We start from the raw sequence: 24,048 nt of genomic DNA, 5'->3' as shown, positions 1-24,048 counted from the left end.
AATTTGAATGCCATTTCTGTATTAACCTTTCATTTTGAATTAAATTTTCATACATTTAAATAAAATTCTAAATTGATTGCATTTAATATTAGCAGATAAATATAATAGTAATTAATTTAAAAACTCAAACTAATTACCATCTAAATGAAAAAAAATCTCAATAATAGTGCAATAACGACCTAATATGAATTGATACAATTTATTATTCAATATAGTAAAAAACTAAAGAAAATAATAATTCTATACCTAAAGCTATTAGAGTATGAGATTACAATAGCATTTAAATAACTGTGAAATATAACAAACAAATACTTATCAATGTGCTCCCTGTTTTAGCAGATCGTAAAACGTGTGTCGTGCTAATAAATGTAAAATGTAAAATCACATCAAAATCATTGAAAACAATACGGTGCCAAGGCTGTGATCAATCAGAAAACTAGGAGTATTTGATTAAATCATTTCTTATTGCTACGTACAAATACGTATATATTCCTTAAATTTTTATAAAAATAGTTGTTAGAACCTAAGATTGTATTAAGCGTTAAATTACAGGTACAATGTGTAGCGTAGGTATTCATCGAGAAAGTTGTACGATATATAGTAAGTATGATGTATTGTTTCTAAATAACGCGTGTCATAGGATCGTTGTGATTCGTTGACGATCTATCAGTGCGTGCTCGGGTCTGGATGCTGCCACAAAACAGAGATTAGAGTTCGTTCACACAGGATTTTATTCCTCTGCATCGTATCGATGCGCGGACGCATATCGGTGCACTCTTACTCATTTGTTGTTGTAATTGTAAAAGGGATGGCGGATGAGATAAATGGGTCGATGACATTTGGCTCCGGCCGATTACTACGATTATGCACTTTGAGCGTTGAACTTTAACTACGAGCTTTGATATGCAGTTGATTTGTTGTCTTCACGTTTTACCATGACCGACCGTATTGAAAAAAAAAACGTTAATTTCATTTAATGATAATTAACAAATGTTTCTTTTACTTATAAGCTAAATAACTTTTACTCGCGTTCGTGTCTTATTAGCAATTCACACTAGAGTAAGTGCATCTTTATACTGTAAACATAATTATATATTTATAATAAATACTAAAAAGCAATCATTATGCAAATTATCTGTGTACATTGTACTTAAGAGTAAATAGCCTTGAAAAATAATTCCTATGAAATAAAATATCAGTATAAAAGTGCGTGCAATATCGACTGGAGCCGTGACCGCAACGTATTCAATACGTATAAATTCCCATGTAGAGATAACAGAATCTATCCTGCGATACACCGCTATTACCGCTATCGCTTCCGCTACGATAGCTGGCCGGCGTAAACTATTGTCCTAAACGAGACAGGGACAAAGATAGCTTCATTACTAGATAGCGTTAACCAAGTTTAATAACAAAACAAGTAAAGTTCCTCGGTAGGTACGTTTCGGTTCCAAGCATATCGAAATATTAACATAATCGTAATAAGATTAATTATCCACAAAAGATTTAAAGTTAAAAAAGTAACTATTATCTTAAAACAGACATGGACATATTCATCAGTGGACATCATAAACCAAATTTATGAACAATACAAGCCATTGAACTTCGGTACGTTTGACTGACAAACATATCGAATTATTCGAATTATCTATGAAGCTTTAAGGTTACTTCTTATTTAGAAAAGATTTTTTACAATATTTTAGCCGAGGTAGCTAAAAAAAGTTAAATAGATGGCTTAAGCTATTGTCCTAAACGGGATGACAAAGGTTCGTTTGAAGGTATCACAAAACAAATTTAAGAACAAAACGTGTAGAGAAAGGTGGAGTAAGACGGGTACCTTAAGGTATTTCATTAATAAATGGCTTCTTGGCCTTCGGTTGGAACCAAAAAAATGTCATTCTTCTTATAGAAATATCAACTTGCAAAAATAACTAATTTGCACCATCTTGAACCAAAAGTATCTAAGTTACATTTTTTACACAGGACAAAAAAGATTTGAATATTCAATAGAATGTCCTGAGAAAGAAATCAGATCCTTTCTTGCCTTATGTCCTTTGTAATAAAGTTAAGTCTGCCACACAAACACAACTATAAATGGAACATGTCTCCATTTAAAAAGATGACGATCAGCTTCATCTAACACAAATGATTTGACAAAACACATTACAATAATAGCGAGAGATAAATTTCTAGGCTGAGGTTACAATGTCAATTGGCACGCTTTAGCCATAGCCAGCTCTAAAACGTACATTAATCAGTCGCAGAGATTCTAAATATAGGCACTTATGCTATCGGCTATCCCGGTGCTGATGTCAGGGAATTAGCAGTTAAATTGGTGTGTCAAAGGGCTAAGCAGAAGACTGAGATTAAGTACTATGATATAATCATTAACGTTTCAGATAAAGTTAAATAGTGCAACTTATTTTTTGCTTTACATCTCTAGACATTTACACTTTTTTTGTTACTTTAGTAATAATGGCATCCAGAATCGACTTTGAAATTTATGTGGCTTCAAAATATACACTGACGTGGAAATAAGTCTTCAAGAAAAAGTTCACAACCTCAAACATCTTCAACTAATTTCAGACAAAAAAAAAGAAAGAACTCAAAAATGTAATTATTAATTTTATAATTGTTTGAGAGAATCTATCTACAATACAATTAATATAATAAGGCTATACATATACCAAACAGAAAACTAAAAACAAAAAAGTGACAATTAAGATTACGTTTTGTATTCATTCTTTCGTAACCATTTTTTTTCTTTCTTAAAAACTATCTCTAATATACTTTAGTAGGTTAGTTTTAATGGATTTTACATAAGTCCGTTTACTTTTTTTTTTTTAATATGGAAAAAAGTTCATTTACGAGTTTTATCATAAAAAGCAAGTTACTTAAAAGATTAACCTATTCATAGATTTTGCTTGCTGACTTTTGGTTGACCAAAAAATTAATAGTGATAACAACAAGATATATTTTTTAAACAACTCTTTACTCGCGACTTTATTCACATACAAATAAGTATGAAAGTACGGTTTTTTGGTATCTATGTTTAAATTCCGCGATCCTCTTTCACGCACGTTATGTTTTGATAGTTCAGATTAGGTACTCGTTAACAATGACTTACTACTTCACTCCCATAAGAGTGACTTAATCAAACATAGCCTATGATCTTATTAAATAAAAAAGCTAATAGAAATATGACTTTGCAAATCGATCTGTGTTTGATAAAATTATCGAAGATTATCATAGCAGTCTAAAGCTTCTTAAATGTGCAGTTCCTCAAGGGTCTATATTTTGTTGTTCTTAATCTATAGCGACAGTATAAAAACTACCTGATAACTATCTAAAAGTATTATAAAAATAAAAGCCTTTATAATTTATGAAAATTAAGAAAATAAATGTATATATTAAACTTCACCTATTAAAGCCTAAAATAAAATACCTCACTAGGAAAAACCTGCAATAATACGTTATTTATATATGAGCCAATTAAGGTATTTAATAAGTTCATCAGATTGCCTTTTGCCTTGCTCTACCCGTATCGCATCTAGGCGAAGCGTGGTTTAGGATTATATCAATGGCAAACAAATCTTACGTTCAACTATTTTTTTCTTACGAGCGGGTATTTTTCTTACTTTAGCTGGAGACCACTTCGAAATTATTTTACAAATACCGCACATGACTGTAACTACGTCAATTATAATTTAGTTTTATCATTGTGTTAGGATAAGTCTTTTTGCTGTTTATCACCTACAATTAATCCTTAGTGATTACTAACAACTGGATACTAATAATTCTATCTGAACAGTTATTGTAACAACTGTTTCAAATTTCGAACATTTTGTGTTCTAAATTAAATGGTTCATGAGCAAATATACTTTTTTAAAGAGAAACAAGGCTTAAAATAACTATATTAAGTCTGTAATGTCTACACTATAAAATAATATTTCCTATCAAGTAGCTATTATGATGTACGATAATATACTCATAAGTGAAAATTAGCTCAGAAGTAACTATAATTACACCGATATCGATGACATGCGTCGATTACGCGCACCTTGCAAGCGCATAGATGCGTGTATAGCTAACTACACCTTGACAAGTCGACGATGACTAGATTAAATGTGCGATTTTTTTTAAACAACTCATTAAACAATTGTATTGTTTTATAAAAAAAATAATGACGAAACGTAACAGGCGAAGCTATATACATACCTGGTTATCACTTAAATTATAATGAAAAACACGATTAATAATCGACGTAGACGAAGTAGAACAACTAGATTCAACTTGCGTCTTCTCTTTTCCTTGTCTATTCTGGTTGTTGTGTATAGTTTTTTTCTTTCGTATTGCCTGTTACTGTTGGCCCTGTTGGCCTTACTGGCCTTTACAGCGTCACCGGTGAGAAAAGATTGTGTATAGTTGGCACTAACGCTTTTTTTTTACTACGGCTTGATTTTACCCCACCCCCACCCCTCTTTGCCTACCGAATCTTGGGTTGGGTTAGTTTATTTTTGTATTGTTTGTTTCGACAATGAGTCAAGTAACAAAAAAAAGTGAACGCGCGTGGCAAATGCCACTTAACGTATAATCTACATTTTCATTTTCATTGTCATCCCAAGAATGTCTAGGACAGTCCTTTTTTCTTGATTATTTGCTCATCAGTTAAAATCTGGTTCCTTTTTGTTGTTTGTTTCTTTTTTGATAATTAACTGTTTATAATCGTGTTCACAGTGTGTGAAATATATATTTTACTGTTCATATATGTAATGATCCCCAACCAATGAGTATAACGCCTATGTTTTTTATAGTATGACTGGGCAACATTTGAAATAAATTTAATTTTATACTTTGACTGAATCTTTCAGGTATTGTATGAAATGCCTATGTGTCCTAATAGTTCTGTATTATACTATAATTTTGCTAGTTATAGCTAAACCACAAGTAATTACCGAATATAAATAAACTAAGCTAACACTAAGCTAGGTGATTGCAAGTCGACACCCGCATATGATTATTGAAAGCTTTAGTGTTTTACCTCAGTGTCCACCATGTGTATCCGTCTGTGTCGCCGTACAGGGCGGTACTAGCACTACAACAATTATGTATTAATGTATTAAAATAAATTGAATATTATAAATGAAAAAGGGGTAACGGCAAATGAAATTTAATAGTGGTATTTATACATACATTACTATGTAATTGTTTTGAAAAAGATTTTTTAGTATGTTTACTTGTCTGTCTATTCCGTTCTTATTTAGGACCACCCTTTTTTGAAAAATATTGTATGGTTTCCGATGAAGAAAAAAATCAATGCATAAAAATAGTAATACGTACCGTGTGGCTACGGTACTAAAGAATATAGCCACCCCCTCTCTTCCCGTGGGTGTCGTAGAAGGTGACTAAGGGATAACACAGTTCCGCTACCACCTTGGAACTTAAAAAGCCGACCGGTGGCGGGATAACCATCCAACTGCTGACTTTGAAATACACAGGCCGAAGACGGGCAGCAGCGTCTTCGGTGCGACAAAGCCAGTACTGCGGTCACCAACCCGCCTGCCAGCGTGGTGACTATGGGCAAAAAAACACATGAGTTCACGTTATTTTTGGCGTAAATTTGTGGAGGCCTATGTCCAGCAGTGGACTGTATAGGCTGTAATGATGAAAAATATATATAGTAATTAGCTGAATATTCCGTGCAGACGAAGTCGAGTAGCACTATCTGCTATGTTAGTCTATAAAATAGGCGCTCCTGTATACCTCCACTTATTATTGTACTAGTCTTACGAGTAGTAGCGATCTTTATAACTCGAGCAATTGTTACAAAAATAAATTGTAATTGAAATATAAACGACAGCTTGCTTAGTAGTAAAAAAACTTGCTTAGCAATAAGAACCTAAAATTAAATGAATGTGTATTGGTCTATAGAGAAATAATTTAATTTACTTGAATATACACTAAATTTGAAAAGTAATATTATGAAAAAAAAATTCAAATACCCACATATATAGATACATTGAATGATATTAAGGAAATGCAATCTTTGAAATTTGTCAGAAATATTTGTAATTACTTATACTTTAATCTGGATTAGCGTCAACCCTAAAGGCCGCTTAAAAATATAAAAAAGTTGCGCCTAATCCGTCCCCACGCACACAGACATTTCGCGTTACCTAAACGTTTGCATGTGGTGGTGCGTACATGTGGGTAGGTTAATGATAGTGGGTTTCCGTCCGTCACACCTGAGAGCCCCTAACCGCCATCGGGTTATAGATACCTAACCCCTCACCCCTTAACTCAGTTCGGGACGCACTTTGCGTACTAGATTTATATAGAGTTGCTTTGACTTTGGTTTTTAAACATAGCCATAGGAACGTTAGTTTTAAATACTAGTAAGGTATTAGGTATGAAAGATTTATGAGACATTCGATATGTATAAGATATCTCTAACATTATAGAGGTGTAATACTGCTGATAAAGCTATTTGACGTATATCCGTATCGAAGAGATAAAATTGCTTTCGACAAAAAGTCCACTAACTGCAATTAAATTATATACAGGGTAATACAAGGATAATGGCCAAATTAAGATAATTTACTTTTCGCAAGATTAATTACATTTAAATGCGAGTGACTAACTCACTATTAAAACACTAAATGACCAGAGATTGTTACAATAATTCTTTATTTTATCAATGAAATAAACATTATGTAAAATAGGTTATTAATTTTTATTATTCTAAAAATTAATTTATATTTATAGCACTAACTAATCATTGTGAGATTAAAGTTGTAATGGCTTACTGAAAGTATATCTTATAAAATTGTCAAGGATAACACCATTATCTTATTCGCATTAAAATGTATCTAATTCATGACATAAATATATTTATATCTATTATTAGTCAAATAATTTGCGTTGTATCATCTCTTATAAATTCCTCGAATGACATGTTGAACGAATTACGCGTGAAACATAAAGACTCTCAGAATTAAAAGGAAAAAGTTCAATTAATCCTAATTTGCTCGCTAAGATTAAGCTGGCGATATGGCATTCTGTTGAACCCTTTACTTCGATTCCCTGCCCTATTCTCTTTTAAGCCGCTTTCAAAAGGAGTTTGACAAACAAGGGACTTATAATGCGTAACGAACTAAGAACTTTATAAAGGCACATCAAGATCTAAGGAATTATTTATTCATTTTATCGATATCGAAGTAATCCTTTTTTTCCATCTACTTAATCGATGGAAATGAACGAACCTACACATCGTGCTCGTTTCCCTACCTTCAACAGATCAGTCAACCTTGCCAATTACGTATGCCAATGACAACGAACCGAGCTCCCATCGCGAATCAACCGCATAGTTTTTTTCCGTGATACCACAACATGCAAACTACATTGAAAATAATTTCCTTCTTAATTAGTGCGATTATTTGCATAAACAAGCCCGTATCCCATACTGGGGCGACCATTATTATAATTGTGCTTTTTTACGTGAAAACTTACGCCGTGTAACGGTCAGCATGGTGATGGTAATCGCCGACGCATCCGCCGATAGATCGATAAACAAGGGCGCGACTGCGACGCGTTTCATAACTAGTCGCAAATTGCAATAATCGCGGCTACTGTTGTTCGCAGCTAACGGAGTTTGATCGCTGATTGTTACACATTCGATGAGAACGCGCCGCAGATCGTCGGCCGATACGTCTAGGGCGGCATTAATTACTTAATTCCGATGCGTGCGTAAACATGTGCGATTTCTAACGCAACGGCGCAATTACGTATTTTTTTAACGCACTAGATATTATTTTTTGAAAGCTTATCGCTCCGTGCTCACGGATCGTAACGCTATTTACACGTTCGCTTGAAATTAAACTCTTTGAGGCAGACCGATATCGGACGGTCGTATCGATGAAACGTTGTTTCGATACCGTATATCCTTATTAAAGACAAAGAGGGCGGTAAGTAAAACATAAATTAGGTAAATACGGCGTGCGTGCATCAGAAACCGTCGTTATGCCGAATACGACTTCACAACTTCCTTTGCGAAGAAATTATTTAATGTTCGAAAGTAATATTATTTACAATGAGTGCGTGACAAGTATACAGACAGTACAGAGGCAGTCACAGAAGTTTTTTTTTTATTAGCACACATGTCGCCCACTTTCTTATAGATGTTAACGAGATTCCATAGAATTCATAGTTCGGTGTCGAAATCAATACCTAGAAAGCGTTTTGTCTACGTTTCTTTCCTTAAAAACTATATTAACATAACAAATAAAGTTAATAAGCCTGTTGATTAAGCTAGCCTATAAGTTAATATACACAGTAAACAAAAAAATATAAAAATAATCGTTTGAAACATATCATGTCATGTTAGTTTATCCGTAATAGTATCACGTCACAACCACTGATAGTGATAATTTATATCCTGGTTGCTTTTCACTTAACATAAAGGTCGGGCTAGATCGTAGCAGGGCTGTACTAAGCGAGTCCGTGCTCTGTCCATGTCGTTATGTGATATTATCGGTACCTGATTGATAATAATTGTATTTGCTCGTAAACGAAAAAAAAGCCGACTTCAATTACATCGACAAGTAATACAACGACGCAAAACTAATAAGCAGACGAAAAACTAGTTAAGTAAATATGCGCTTTTAAAGATTAAAAAGTAGTCCACAGGCCTCGATCAAATTTAAATGGGACCACGAGACAAGCATCCGCTTTCGATTAAAACAAGAATCATCAAAATTATTTATAAAGAATAAACTGCTACCCTAGTGGATAATACAGCTCACTACGTTTTTGTAGATGTAGCCACGTAACATCCCTTGATGCATATTCACTGTAGTAGTTTGACTGAATTCCGATAGATGGCATTGCGATAAATTACGCACCGTCTCATAAATACGCGTCTTCAAATATTGCTCAAAAAGTACTTATTATACCTCGATCATATTTAAATGGGACTACATGACAATTATTAACTTTTGATTTATAAAAGAAACATCAAAATTGGTGCGCCCAGTAAAAAGTTATGAGGTATAAAACAAAAACAGTCAAATAAATGCGCGTTATCAAAGATTACTCAAAAAGTAGTGATTAGATCTCGATCAAATTTAAATGAAACTATATGACAAGCATTATCTTTCGGTGACAGTAAAAATCATCAAAATTGGTAAACCCAGTGAAAAGTTATGCGGTTCAATACAACGTGCGTCCACGAAAAAATAGTTAAGTAAATACGTATTATTAGATATAGCTCGAAAAGTGCTTGTCAAATCTCAATTAAATTTAAATGGAACCACATAACACGACCATACTTTCAATTGAAAAAAAAATTATTGAAATCGGTCCACCCAGTCAAAAGTTCTAAGGTAACATACATAAAAAAATACACACGAATTGAGAACCTCCTCCTTTTTTTTGGAAGTCAGTTAAAAAAAGCCACATTTCACCGCATGCACCGAGTCACCACTAGCAATGACTGCACTTAATCAACTATGTATTAATGACTAGAAAGAATATCGTACCTTTTTGACCAAAAATATCCGTGAAATGAAGTCTGACGCTGTACGCAATGAATCACCCTTTAATTTTGTACCTGGAACCAAAAAATAAAATTAAAATAAAAATAAAATAAAATACAAACACAAGAAATAAAAATTTAACGGACTCGGGACAGTTCGCGTGTACTAATTATATAAATTTAAAACAAGTAGCTTCCGTAGCTTCCTATACCTATAGGACTCGTTATACGTTGCTTAGCAAAATATTCATTGCATAATAAAATTTTCCGTCTTAATTAATACCAATAAAAACTCAAAAAATCTAGTTGAATACGTAATGTATCGTAGTGATGTATAAATGTATTTGCATAAACACGTTTTTAACAATGGATTACTAATATCGGCTTTAAGTTATTGCTAGCTACCTAGCGCAAATGTGCATGTGTGTGTGTGTGTGTGTGTGCGGTACGTGTACGCGTGTGTGCGTTTCCGTCATTTCCCTGCGCAGGAGTCGTCGATCGCAATGATTGCTCACGCGTTTCGCATCACTCACCCCTACCCTCGGGACAACTCGTTTACACACAATTTACATACTTACCCATGCACTATATATTTTTTATTAAAACGTTAATCTATAAAAATATTTCCTGCAATCCATTATTGGTCATATTCATTAACATAACGTTGATTCTTATTAATGAACTATTTCGTGTAATTGCCATCATCGACGTCGTAAGCGTGGAATTTGTAATAAGATAGAAAAAATAGGATTCTGCACTCCTTCTTTATATAAACTATAAGTGTGCGAAATTTCATACTCCACTCGCGCAATTTACGGAAAAAGGGGTACATTTTTTTTTATAATAGATTAATTGGTATAACAAAAACAGTAAAGTAAATTTTGTTATTCTGTACTATTAAGAATACAAAATAATGTTAGAACTATGCTTCAATTTTATTATTTACTAGCTGTGCCCGCGACTAAGACCGCGCGTAGAATTTAACAAAAAAGTTTTTGTTCAGTTCGCAGTTATAAAATAAATAAATTTCTAAAATAAAAGTAGCCTAAGTTACTCCTATATAAGCTATATGCCAGTGAAAGTCTCGTCAAAGCCGGTCCAGCCGTTTCAAAGATTAGCCGGAACAAACAAACAGACAAACAGACAGACAGACAGGCAGATAGATAATAATTGTAGAAAATGTTATTTTGGTATATTATTATGTATCGTGTATAACATCCATAAGCATTTAGTAAAAAGCGTTTATTTTATTATTACAAACAGACACTCCAATTTTATTTATTTGTATAGATTTATTAATAAACTAGAGAATAAGTTTTCAAAATAAATTTAAAAATCATTAAAGCATACTTTTAGACAATTAAGCTTTACACCCGTATTCAATTATACTTAAATTCTTACATTTAATTTTACAATACAAATTAATGCAACGAGCGGTAACGGTGCAGGCGCACATGCGCTGGGCGTCGCCGGCTCCCCATTGTTTATCCCACGATTAAAACCAATTCAAATACTAACTCGCACTCAAAAATTAAGCTGAAGCACCACTGAGGACCTATTGTTTTAGCCACAATACACACTCGGTGCTCGGTCGCGAAAACTATGGACGAAGCCAACGCTGATCCCCCTCTTTAGCCTGCGTTTAGTATTATTATATTATTGACATTAATACCGCCCGACGACGAAATACAACTATTTGCTTAATTTTTTAATTACGTCGTACACTATTAAAATCCAATTACGTTAATATTGCTTAATAGATACTTGTTTCTTTAAACATGATTATTGTTAAAATAATCAAATTCCTCTTCGCTAATAATTAGTCAATTTCATATTATTATCAATCTTTTTACTCACTAAGAAAATATATCACTCGCTTACGGGAGAATAGACATAATTATTATAACACTAAATTGTTGACATTTCTTAAGTGTATTTTTTTCTGTATTTTTTAATAAATTGTATATTACAATGTAAGTCTAATAATTCTGTCTATATTTTTTCTTATAACTACCTAATTAAAAATACATTTACCAAACCTACAAAGTTTTGGAATTACTGTGGTATCAAAAGTAATTATTATTAATGAAATGTATGAAATGAACGTAAATAACGTTCAAAGTGACTGTTGTCTACTTTTAATAATTGTATTTGCAGCTCGCAAATGAAAAAACCGACTTCAATTACATCGACAAGTAATACAACGTACGTAGACGAACAAAATTAATAAACGCACTAGTCCTCCCTACGATTTTCGAGGGTTTTCCTCGATTTCTCTAGAATTCCATCTTCAGTGCCTGGTTTCCTTATTATGGTACCACACCAGGGATATCTTCTTTCCAACAAAAAAAGAATTATCAAAATCGGTTCATACACAACGAAGTTATCCCCACACATACATATACAAAAAAAAATATATACGGTCGAATTGAGTAACCCCTTCCTTTTTTGAAGTCAGTTAAAAATTTGTTAAGTATGGATTAAATAGTGGGGCGTCAAAGCAGAGTACGCACTCTTCAAGCTGCGCCAGCGCAGACGACAGCTGACGGTGAGCTCTTGTGAGAGCTGATTTTAGCAATTAACCACCCTGTCGTGCCATTGTGTGTCACTCGTTGATGTTTATCAAAACTTTTTATCGTTTATCATATAAAAAACCGCGAATTAGCAATAAAATGCTGTAATATTTTCCGAACAAAAACAATTTTATCTTCTAACACTCTCACGCTAACCAACGCAACCGTATCATGTCGGTTCACAATCGCAGCCAGCATACAATATTTACGCATACTTTATCGTCAATCAATAATTAATATCTGAAGGCTGGTCGTTCAGACGCTCCCGAATTTCGCGGAGAATGATGTGGAGATCGCGTTCGAGTAATCGAACCGGCAAAAAATAAAAAATGAAACAAATACGAAATACTCCATTACTGGCACGCGGACAGCTATGGAGACGTTTCGGGGCAAGATATATTTTTTAATTAATACAAAATCCGAAGACGATCAGGACTTTGCCAGGTGGTCGGTCCACATTTTTATGGTACTCAATAAAAAGTCGACGAGTCGTAAACAAATGAAAATGATACAAAACGATTGCTTTGTTATGTCAACGAAACAACAGAAGCTATGTTAAAGATTTTAATGCGCTTATTATTAAAATTTTCAAACAAAAAGTAAATTTTACCTGAACCTCATGTGTGGCTGATGAGAGATATCATTATATAACTCAAGCGTATATGAGACAGCAGTTAAACTACCTTATTAAATATCTACCTCATCATTTATATCTTTTGTCTGTACGCTGCCAAATACCGTGGTATTGTGCCAGAACTTCAGCAGATTTTCTCAATGAAATTAAAATTGGCTAATTGGAACGAAAACGATGTAGTTTTCGATTTTATCGAAAATACAACGTGATATTACAATTATGATATTATTTTAGGCAATAACTGTATATGATTTTATATTAATAAACTATTAAAACGTAGAGCTTGTGACATACAAATAAACACATATTGGTTTTATTTATTGTTATGTGTATAACTTCGTAATGAATACGCGCATGGAATGTATAAAAGACCAATATATGTAAAAATACCTTATAGCATACCAGTGATCATTATTCCTTCTAAATGTATTTTTCTACAAGAATGTCCAGATATATTTTCCATTTGCATTAAGCTACTAACTGTACTTATTAAGTTACATGACAAAAAGTTGTAGCATACAAATGTTACCATTATTTTGACAAATTTTTAAAATTAGCTAGTAATAAAGTATTCAGCGGATTTTTCACAAGATCGACTCCACATCGCCCTAGTTCTTATGCGTACACATTATGTATGCAGGGCGCGGCTGGCCGCGGGCCACGTCAGCTATTTGCTCGTGACCAGAGGGCTAAGCCATTCAAGGCTAAGACATGGGGGCCAGTTTTTGGTCGACTTGAACCACGACACCCCTGCGCCCGCGACGTGCCAACGCGCCTCACACGTTCGTCTCCGAGACTCAAGAGTAGTTGACGAAACAAATCAAACCAGTGCAACATACCACAGTTGCTCTGCTTGCTTGCTTGTTGAATTGCTAACCTAACCTAACCTAACTTCGATTCCTCGAAAACTTCTTTAATTACATTCTAATAAATTAAGTAATCCATAATCTGTTTGAACGTTCAAATATAACATATATTTAAAATCAATTAATTAACAATCGGCGCTACGCAAGCGTAAATGTCCTATCCATTAGAATCCGCAAACATTGTAATTCCTTCACCCCTATGATAATCTTAACAGTATTTGCGCAGATCTTAGTACGTAAGCTCGTCCATTATTAATTGCACTTCTCAGGTGCGAAGATTATCCTTATTAAGGTACCGCAAGGCTGAGACATGCATCTCCTTACTCGATCCGGGACCAACTTATCGAAAGGGTAAACTAAGTAGGTATCTGAACAGTAGTTATATAAGCCGATTGAGGAAATCCCAAATTAGGTATGCTTAGCTGATTTCATTCACTATTTATTATGTACATATTTTATTCTCAGTTAGATCTCGTTGGAAATATATTTAATAAATTTCTGATGGAGTATATTAAATATAAATGATTGTTACCTTTAGTTATTAGTTGTCGTTGTACTTATGTACAACATTGCGCAAGAGCAATATCAATAACTGAAAGTGTGCCATTCAAATTAACTACTCCGTCTGTATTTTTTAATACAGAATGACAAATAAGTTTTACTATTACAAAGGAATTTAATAGAGCGGATTAAGTAATAAATCTTTAACTGAACAAAGATTGCAAAACTGCTAGAAAATGCGAAAGTTAAATTAAAAATTGAATTGGCTTTTGGCTCGCAGCAGCGCGTTCAGGCGCTCCCCCCTCCCTCGCACTGTAATTGCGGGCGGCGCGCGCGCAGATTATCAGAAGCAAGTGCGTTCGATAACGCATGCGCACGAATGCATGTTATTAAATTTATTCCTTTTTCACCAGAATCTGCATAATGAGGGGGGTAAAAAAGGCAAGTAATCGCTAGATTGCACGTCGCCTTTCCTGGAGAAAGGCAATATTTTCTGATGTATCTGTATTCATTTAGATGAACATTTTAAGAAGTGTTATACATTTTATTTTTAGGCCAATGCGAAGCCAGACGATTACACGTCATTATTTCTTGTCATAACAATCGATCGCTTCAAAGAGGCGATATCTTTTAGTGCCAGCAAAAATACCTCGTATTTTTTCAAAATATCGTGTAGTCATGATCGCCTACAGCTGATCGGATCCTCTCACGTCGACGAGCTAAACTGAACAATCATATTATGTATGCACGCATTTTTTTTTAGATATTTGACATTAGTATGAACTTTGGATTGATAAAAATCTAAAAGATGAAACTGACACATAACGCTAGCAGCATTCTACTAAAAGTAATTTAAAAATATTTATGCGAACTAAACAGGATTTCACTAAATCCAAATTCAAATATAGTAATGCTTAGTTAATAACATTATTCAGCCTTATATTATTACTTTAATGTTGTTGTCAACATTTTTGTAACCAATTTTAATTTTCTTTTTCATTCCATCCCTGGAGCGCCGTGGGCTACCAAAATTCCACATCCGCACAACCCACTGGCCTTTTTTCAACTCCTTACATTTCGTCATTATTTAAAAAGCCTTATTCTCCACATATGAATAATTTTTTTTATATAACAGAACAGGGTCAAGTTCGTTCAGAAAATTGACAATACTTAACTCAAATTTGCCCGAAAATTTGCCCGAAAATCAAAAACGAATCTTGGTAGCTCTTAATTTTCGAACGTCATTAACGCGCAATTCCTCAAAGATGTGCTTCTGATGTTCGTGAGAAATTTACTTTGTAACAGGATCAGGGTACTGTAAAAAAGTTCCGCGCGTGTCGTCGGCAGCCGTCCAGCAAGTAGTTCGTAAATTATGGTTAGTTTTTGGGCACGCTCGCGCAATGCAGCCTTGCGGCTTTTCGCCTCACCCTCCCCGCCTCCCTGCCCAGCCTCACACGGTCACAGACCTCGCATCATTTCGTCAATCTCGACTACTTATCCGTCCGCACCGATCCTCATATTAATCATTTTCCCAAAAAAACGAAACGCAATAAAGATCCTATCGCCTCTGCTGGAAACCCTGCTAGGACGCTTTCGAAACTTTAGAATTGACAAATGAATATTAAAACTTTTATTAATTGAAGCATGTATTTTGACTATGAACCGTGCATTGCGCAGTCAAAATTAATCTCGAGGGTTTAGCTGCGTCACAAAGGCGACGTGCCGGCGCGTACAGTTGCTATTACGGACACCACTTTATAATTACCTTTTTAAATAGTTTTTTCAGTCACTCAACATATTAAAACGTCAATGTAAATAACTTGTTAGCCGCAATCTCATTTCTTGGCGATTGGATATTACAATAGTGTACGTGATTTGAGAAAGGTAACGGTGTCGCCGCTTTATCCGCGCGATGGAGCCCATTAGCGCGACACTAGGTCCGGCGCAGCGCGCGTGTCCGCGACAAGGCTGCTCGACCGAAATAGACTTACGTATATTGAAATCGATTTGTTAATCAAAATATAGATTAATGTTTTCATGTCTATTACACAGCAATTTGAATATTCATGCCCAGTTTTAACAGATGACTTTGGCTGTGTCTACAAAAACGCTGTACCTATCACAATATCTTAACTCAATCGACTCTAAGGCAACAAGAGCAAAACTGACTTATTGCTGTTCGCAGGCAAAAAATATGATACTTCACTCGAAAACCGTAAAAAAATAATCCGCGTCAAATATAGATCGATTATATTATCACAAAGAAACTGGCGCGCGTGGCGCGTAATTAGATCTGAACCCACTCTTTGTTGCCGTATCCAAGGTAAATTGAACCACGGAGTATTTCACCGGACACCGTCGTACGTGGGTAATTGCACGGATTTATCCACTACAAACTCCAGTTTTTTGTACTACTAGTTTGGCACGAGTCCACTTTCTATGTACCGACGTAGAGGTGTAATTTTTAGTTTTTACTGTTAAATTATCCAATTCATCCGTAACGTTTTTCAATAAGTTTAATTCGAATGTTTTATAACTGTATCAATTTTGAACCTCTAATTATATTTAACTCTTTTTAACACTAACATACTTATTCTATTCAGTTACAATCCAAATAAAAAACAATACCCGTTTCGTACATAAAATACGTCAGAAAACCCTATTCAAAGTATTATATTTCTGCGCAAAAACGTAAATGCATTTTATTATTTCATGTCGAACGTGCTGGTGGCCAATATCAGTAATAGGTAATTCTGAGTTATCGCTCCGAACCATAATCCGCGATAATGGATTAGCGCAATGGTGAATATTTATAAACACTATCGTCAAATCAGTGAAGTCGACTGTAATAATATTATTACATTTGTACATTATCAACCGCCAGTTTCAATACTCTATCTATCTCTGAATTTGCTTACTGGATAGAATTTTGACGTAAGTTCCATAAAATTTGTCTTAAAAATCTATCGCTAGTAGGCGAAACCAGAGATAGATTAATAATTGAAACCAGCCATAAGTCGTAATGACCTCTTTCCTTTGATTATTAATAATATTTCATTGGTAAATAATAATGTTTTACATTATCTTAAAAAACAACTGCAATGCCAGTGCTGCCAATAAAACAGCTGAATGTCTGAATTTTAAGTCCAAATTGATCTCTATAAAATCGACATAATTACCTATTTCATTTTATGTTATTTTTTTTTATAAGTTTTAATTTTACAGTACTATTATGACATTTTAGCGTTCTCTTGACACTGACAATATTGTTTGTAAACAATCTTCTATATATACCTTTTTTACAAAAATTGCGCTGACGGAGGAGTATGAAATTTCGTACACTTATAGTTGTTTATATAGAGGAGTACAGAAAGCTAATTTTTTTTTTAATTATGCATAATAATATATTAAATAAATAAAAAGACATTATAAACACTACCATGTATTTGACACACACACGCATATTAAGTATACTTTTTCGTTGATTGTCAGTCTGTATTCAAATTGAAAATTTTAAAAAAAGGTTTTTTTCATTATTAAAAAAGGTTAATATTAATTTTTATTGTTTTTTGTTCTTTTTTTATTTAAATTTTTAATTATGGTCGAATTTCGACCTCTGGGCGACCACTAGTTTTATTAATTATACAAAAATGTACTTTTTATCAGTAATTACGTATAATCTACATAACTAAAAAAATACAAATTGTACTTATTATAACTATTATGAATGTCTTTTAATGATCAACCTTCGTCGTTGTATCGACTAAGTATGTAATAAAAAGTAGTAACAACTACTAAATTTACACTGCAATAAACTTGTTATTTATTATATTGTTTTAAAATGTGATTATTATCAAATGAGTACCTATTTATCGATGTTCAAGATTAGTTTAGATAGTAATCCTTAACTGCCTAAGTACATCGATTGTATCTATCTATAGGTGTTATGGAAAATAATATTTTAAATGTGTGTTGATACATTTTTGCAAACAGCTACAAATGTTAATTTTTTTTTTTTCATAATTAAAGTCGAAATTTTTGAAACGAAACTAGATTCGTTATGATTTGAACACGATGAAACGAAAATGCGTTACGATAAAGAAACAAACATAAATGTATAGGAGAGAATGAGATAGGATACATTACTGCTCAAAACGCGTAAAGGGCCCTGTAAACGATCAGATTATTTGTCAAATTTTTGTTTGACAAACGTCTCTGTCAAATTTTTTGAAATTGTGCAAGCTTGTTTGACGTGTTTGTCTAATAATGTAAATGTTTGACGTGTTTGTCAAATAATATAAATGTTTGACGCGTTTGATAGAAATTTTGATTGACGGTGTGTTTGACAAACCTATTTTATAGGCTACAACTGTGTTTGTCAAATAAAAATTCAGTTATCGCCTTGAAACCACGAAGAACACTACTGCAATGGCTGTGTGTTCCTTTATAATTATTATTATAGGAACATGAACGTGGAACGTATATAGTGATATGCTTTACATCTACAGCCCAATGCAGTTATCAAAGTTTCATGGATTTCTAAATTGTCGTGCCAATATTTTCTAACTTTCTGGTGTTTTTGGGTATCTGAAATATAAAAATAATTAATAATATTATATAATATTTATATTTATTATATTATTTTATTTATTTGTTGTTTTGGTTTCTACGAGTCATCAATTTATTTGATCTATTGGTTTGATCGTATGCGCTTTTGCTTGATGAAAAACATGAAATGTGACAAACAAATTTGACCGTGTACATGGCCCTTTGCGTTTTGCATGGCGCTTACGAACACAAAACCGTGATCATCGTTGATAGTACAAATAGCAACGGCCTACCTTCAGTCATGAAATACTTATATACATATTTTATTATCTATATAAATAAAAAAAATTAATGTTGCTAAGCGCAATTTCGTAAGGTTTTATACTTAATAATATTTTAAAAATTAAAAAATAATTATTAATAACTTTTGATAGAAGGACGTCTGAGCTAGTCTATACTAATATTATAAAAAGTTAAAGAATCTAACTTTGTTTGTTTGTAGGGGATAATCTTCGGAAATACTAATCCGATCATGAAAATTCTTTCACCAACAGAAAGCTACACTATTCAGGAGTGATATAGGCTATATTTTATTGTTATTGAATAAAAAAAATCAGTGAAAATAATAGTATATGTAAATCAAGTTGGAGAAATTCGCGAGCGAGATGAAAACTTTACTATATATTTGCATTACAAAAATAATTAATTAGCGCCCAACGAAGTGGGCACGGATCGGCTAGTTTATTATATAGCAACAGATTTAATAAATATAGTGTTACATACATTTGTTTCTCGTGACAATGTGTATACAAATATAATGTTTATAATTATGCAATTTAAATATTAACAAGGGAAAATGTAGTTTACACGCTTTTTACACGTATTTTATTTGCTTCATCTGTATGTTTGTAAGTTTGTAACCGAATCCTTTAGACTTCATTTTGACCCACTTCAAACGTTAAGATTTCATTTAAACTTAGTAGACTTATCGAGGACCGATGACAATACACTAATTTGATAAGGTTTTCTACTTTTTAGTTTGGTTTATTTATATAAGCGTGTTTTTTGTTGTTTTTTTTAACTATTATTATTTAAATAAATTTTGAGAATAATAACAAATGTCATCACATTCTAAGAAGTGAAGAAGCTATTCATAATCATTAGATAATATTGCAAAATACCTTCTTAACCGACTTCAAAAATAGAAGGAGGTTTTCAATTCGTCTTATTTTCTTGTGTGTTACCTCAAAACTTTTGATTGGTTGGACCGATTTTGATGATTCTTTTTTTAGTCAAAAGATAGTGCATGTCATGTGGTTTCGTTTAAATATAATCGAGATCTTCCAAGTACTTATTGAGGTATCTCTAATAATGGGTATTTACTTGACTTGTTTTTTGGTCGACCTACGTTATATTTCTGGTCGATAAAATTGAAGACCTTTTTTTCGTTTGAAAACCAACAAAATTATTAATATATCAGTTTGTCAATGTACGATATAATTAAGACGAACTAATTTTACTCGACCACAATAGCTAAAACAATTTAACTAAACTGAGTAATAAACAATATGTACCAAGTTGTACATTGTTAATTTATTAAATGAATTTTATAATTATTCTTCATTGTATTTCAACGAAATTTTCTAACTTTATAAATTAATTTTTATGTGATATTATATACAAAAATAATGCAAAACACATGAGTTCACGTTATTTTTGGCGTAAACTTGTGGAGGCCTGTGTCCAGCAGTGGACTGTATAGGCTGTAATGATGATATACAAAAATAAATAAGAGATGTTGAATCAAAATTTACTAATTTTCTTAATACTATAACGTGATAATCGTTTTAATTATTTCATAATTCACATGAAAAAATTAACTAAATTATTTATGCTTAGTCCTGTAACATGCACATGAAACACAAGTACATAGTTGTATTCCTACCTTCACCTTCAACAAAAAATTAACTAAAAGTAAAAACTGTCAAAATCAATAAAACATTATAAAAACTAATAACACATTAAAACTCTTAAAAATACTTTTTATATAAACTAGCCTTTATACATAATTGTGTTTGCAATCGAAAAACTACTTAAATTTTCAACCGACAGGTAATAAAACGTAATAATATTAGTAATAACTCCAAAACTCGGAACTTGTCAGATCTCGATCAAATTAAAACAGGACCACATGACAAGCACTAACTTTCGATTAAAAAATCATCAACATCGGATTACCCACAAAAAAATTATCAAGTAACATACATTATAAAAATACAGTTGAATTAAGAACATCCTCTTTTTAGTCGCTAAAAAACTTAAAATACTAAAACTTTATACCTACTATTAATATTGATATCAATAATTAATTCAAATGTAGGTCGAATTTGTATTTATCTATATTTCGAATCCAAATTCAAAAGTTTTATTTAAAAATTAACTTATTAAACCGTCATTTATGAGCTGTGTTATTGACAAACGACTACATAATGTGGTTACCAGTAAAAATCCTTAAGACAATTTTGTACATTATACTTAGTACCCGGTTGACCGAGCTAAGCTCGGTATTTTTAGTAAATCGTGTTTTTTGGAAATCATAAAGTATAAATACGAATTACATATTGATAAAATATGAATAATATTTTTCGATTTTACCGACATAATAATAAAAAATAAGAACAGACTATTTAAATAAAAAATAGCGAGTGCAATTAGAAAAAGAAAAAGAAAAAATAATTGATCAGGGACATGTGGATTTGAACCATGATCTTCTCGGTTGATCCCGAGCGGCCGATTTCCCACCGAGCTATTTCAACTACATTGACTTATGCGAAATTTACCTTCGTATTCTAACGATATTTTTTTCAATTCCTAAAAACAGGGATAAAACGACATTTCCTGAAAATGAATCCTAGCTAGATAGATTTATCTCCCCCGAAACCCCCTAAATACTAAATTTTATGAAAATCGTTGGAGCCGTTTCCGAGATTCAGATTCTATATATATATATATATATACAAGAATTGCTCGTTTAATATTATACTTATTAACAACTTGGAATTTGAAGATAAGTATTGATAATTAACTAAACACACAATTAGTCCTATACATGTTTATAGAATGATCTATTAAATAGTTACAAGGTTTTTTGGAACTTAAATTTAAAAATTAGCATTTTTAGACGTTTGTGAGATCGTATTTTAGCAACATACCTTGCCTTGAAAATTATTAAATATAGATTAACTTAAAATCGAATAAAATACAAATTTAAAAATTATACAAATAATTTTGCTAGTTATGTTTGTATACCTGTCAATATTTCTAGACGTAACAATAATTAGTAATTATATTTATAAATATATAATCATATGTAATGTGACGAAACTGCGAATTTCATATAGACTCAAAATTCGTTATATACCAATATCAATAACATTAACAATATTACCACCAAAATAATAAAAAAGTACGACAAATGGTCCCACTATGGTAATAAACCTACTGTTACTTCATGTACCTACTACCTACCTATTGTGGTTAGGTGTAGAACCAAGAACACTTATCAGTAACATAATTATATATTCCAGATTTTAAATATATAACATTATGCTCATTACAAAACTAACTTCATTTTTTTCGCTTAATTATTTACGTTAAAAGCTTTCGTTTATTAAGAAATACCTTCAATAAATATTTAAATAATAAAATAATTTCAGTCCGATTGTATTTATGACTTCTCCGAAATATCGATCAATATTGATTAATTAATAATTCAATTATGTATGTGTTTCATTATATTTATGCTAATATCAGTTATCTAGATGAACTTGGTACCTACAGGACTTTATTGTTCGAGCGGAATAATTAGACAAGCCATATGTTAATGCTATTTGTATCGTTTTTTATTTTCATTGCTCTTAATAAAATAAAACTAACTTAAAATAAAAATAATAATGACGGATATCGATATTTAAAAATATATATTTAAGTAAGTATGAAGGAGTTATTAACTATTTCTTTCCCTTAATATTATAATCACTTGTCTTTAAGATTATATTGATAAGAAAAATGTCGTATCTCTAATACACATCATTAATTAACCATCGAAATTATTTTAAAGTAGTACGCGTATTAAATAATACTTACCTGTGATTGATTGCTGTGAGTCCCCGATTTGACAGTGTTGGCTACTGCCCATGCTTCCGCGAAAGTCTCCAGAGCACTCTGAAAGTCCATTTTACTTCGATTCACGACATCAACATACCGAAATTCAACACATGTGTCCCGAGTCAGTGAACAACAGCTAACACTAAGCACGTTCGCTCCAGCCGGCCGGCGGCGCGCTACTGGCGCTCGGCCCCGCCCAGCGAACCGCCCGCGTCGAGAAAAACCGATACCACCCGAGCCTCCCGTTTCAGCGCTTTTCTTTTTTAAGCCGCTATTTTAACGACTTTTTTTTCACCCAAAGCCCAGCCCACGGTGGCGGTTGGGCGGCCTTCGGATTATTTACACTTGTAATTCACAGATTGCTACACGGATATTTAATTTGTTGTGCTGAGAGGGTGTTAGGCGTTATCTCGTTACGTGATTACGCGTCGCATCGAGATAGGCGTCTTTACGTCGGATCTCGTTACGTATGAGACAATACGTTCATTGTTATGATTTATCGCCCTATCGGTGATTATTTAATTTTCCTAAGCGAGTCGGTAAATTGGGTTCGGGAACGATTCTGTGGTACATTCGACGATTGTTAATTAGTTCGTTAATATAGACGTCATTTTGCAATTTAAAAAGCTATAAAAGTAGCTAATTGCAATATCCTAGCAAATGGGCGATGTTAGAAGGCATTTTTATTCATTAAATAAATCACGCCGGCTTTCAGAGTCTGCTATGTAAGAAAAAATTGTCACGGCTTCCTATAATTTTGTACGTGGTCGTTTAAGCAGTATTACCTTCCGGCAAGCGGCATTTTATCTTAATTTCTATAGCTTTCACGATATTAACTGCTGGCTTTGACAAATTGTAACGATCGACTTAGTACCTCCGAAGACTTTAATAGCAAATCATGTCTACACTTTTCAGATTATAATAATAATAAGAAAAAATTAAACTTTAAAAGATTATGACAGATATGTAGGGCGCGATAACTATATGGAAACATCCTATAATCCTAACTTGTAGAAATAAAGGAAAAAATTCTATAACACCGACATGTGAATTCAATCGTTTATTAATTTATTGCTTCCATATAAAGTTTATTACGTTTAAGAGTACATTAAATCGTAATCTATTTGCGTTAATTCCTTTACGAAACCCTCAAACTGAACATTAAATGAAAAAAAAATGTTAAAAAATTAAAGAGAACAGTTAACCAGTCCATCAGTAAGTAGGGCA

At 32.7% G+C, this 24,048-nt stretch overlaps 1 protein-coding gene across 1 annotated transcript in view; it reads right to left on the bottom strand.

Annotated features, from left to right (window-relative positions):
* Positions 1-22,890, bottom strand: part of LOC123658147 (homeobox protein dve-1) — an 81,075-nt gene extending 58,185 nt beyond the window's left edge. Inside the window, exon 1 of the mRNA XM_045593623.1 lies at positions 22,801-22,890. Within this exon, the coding sequence (XP_045449579.1) occupies positions 22,801-22,890 (90 nt within the window). The remainder of the gene's footprint in view (positions 1-22,800) is intronic.
* Positions 22,891-24,048: the final 1,158 nt, after the last annotated feature.

This window comes from Melitaea cinxia, chromosome 1 (genome assembly GCF_905220565.1).
Source record: "Melitaea cinxia chromosome 1, ilMelCinx1.1, whole genome shotgun sequence".
Lineage (NCBI taxonomy): Eukaryota > Metazoa > Arthropoda > Insecta > Lepidoptera > Nymphalidae > Melitaea > Melitaea cinxia.
Note: the sequence above shows the minus strand (reverse complement) of the source record. Positions and strands in the feature narration are given on the sequence as shown.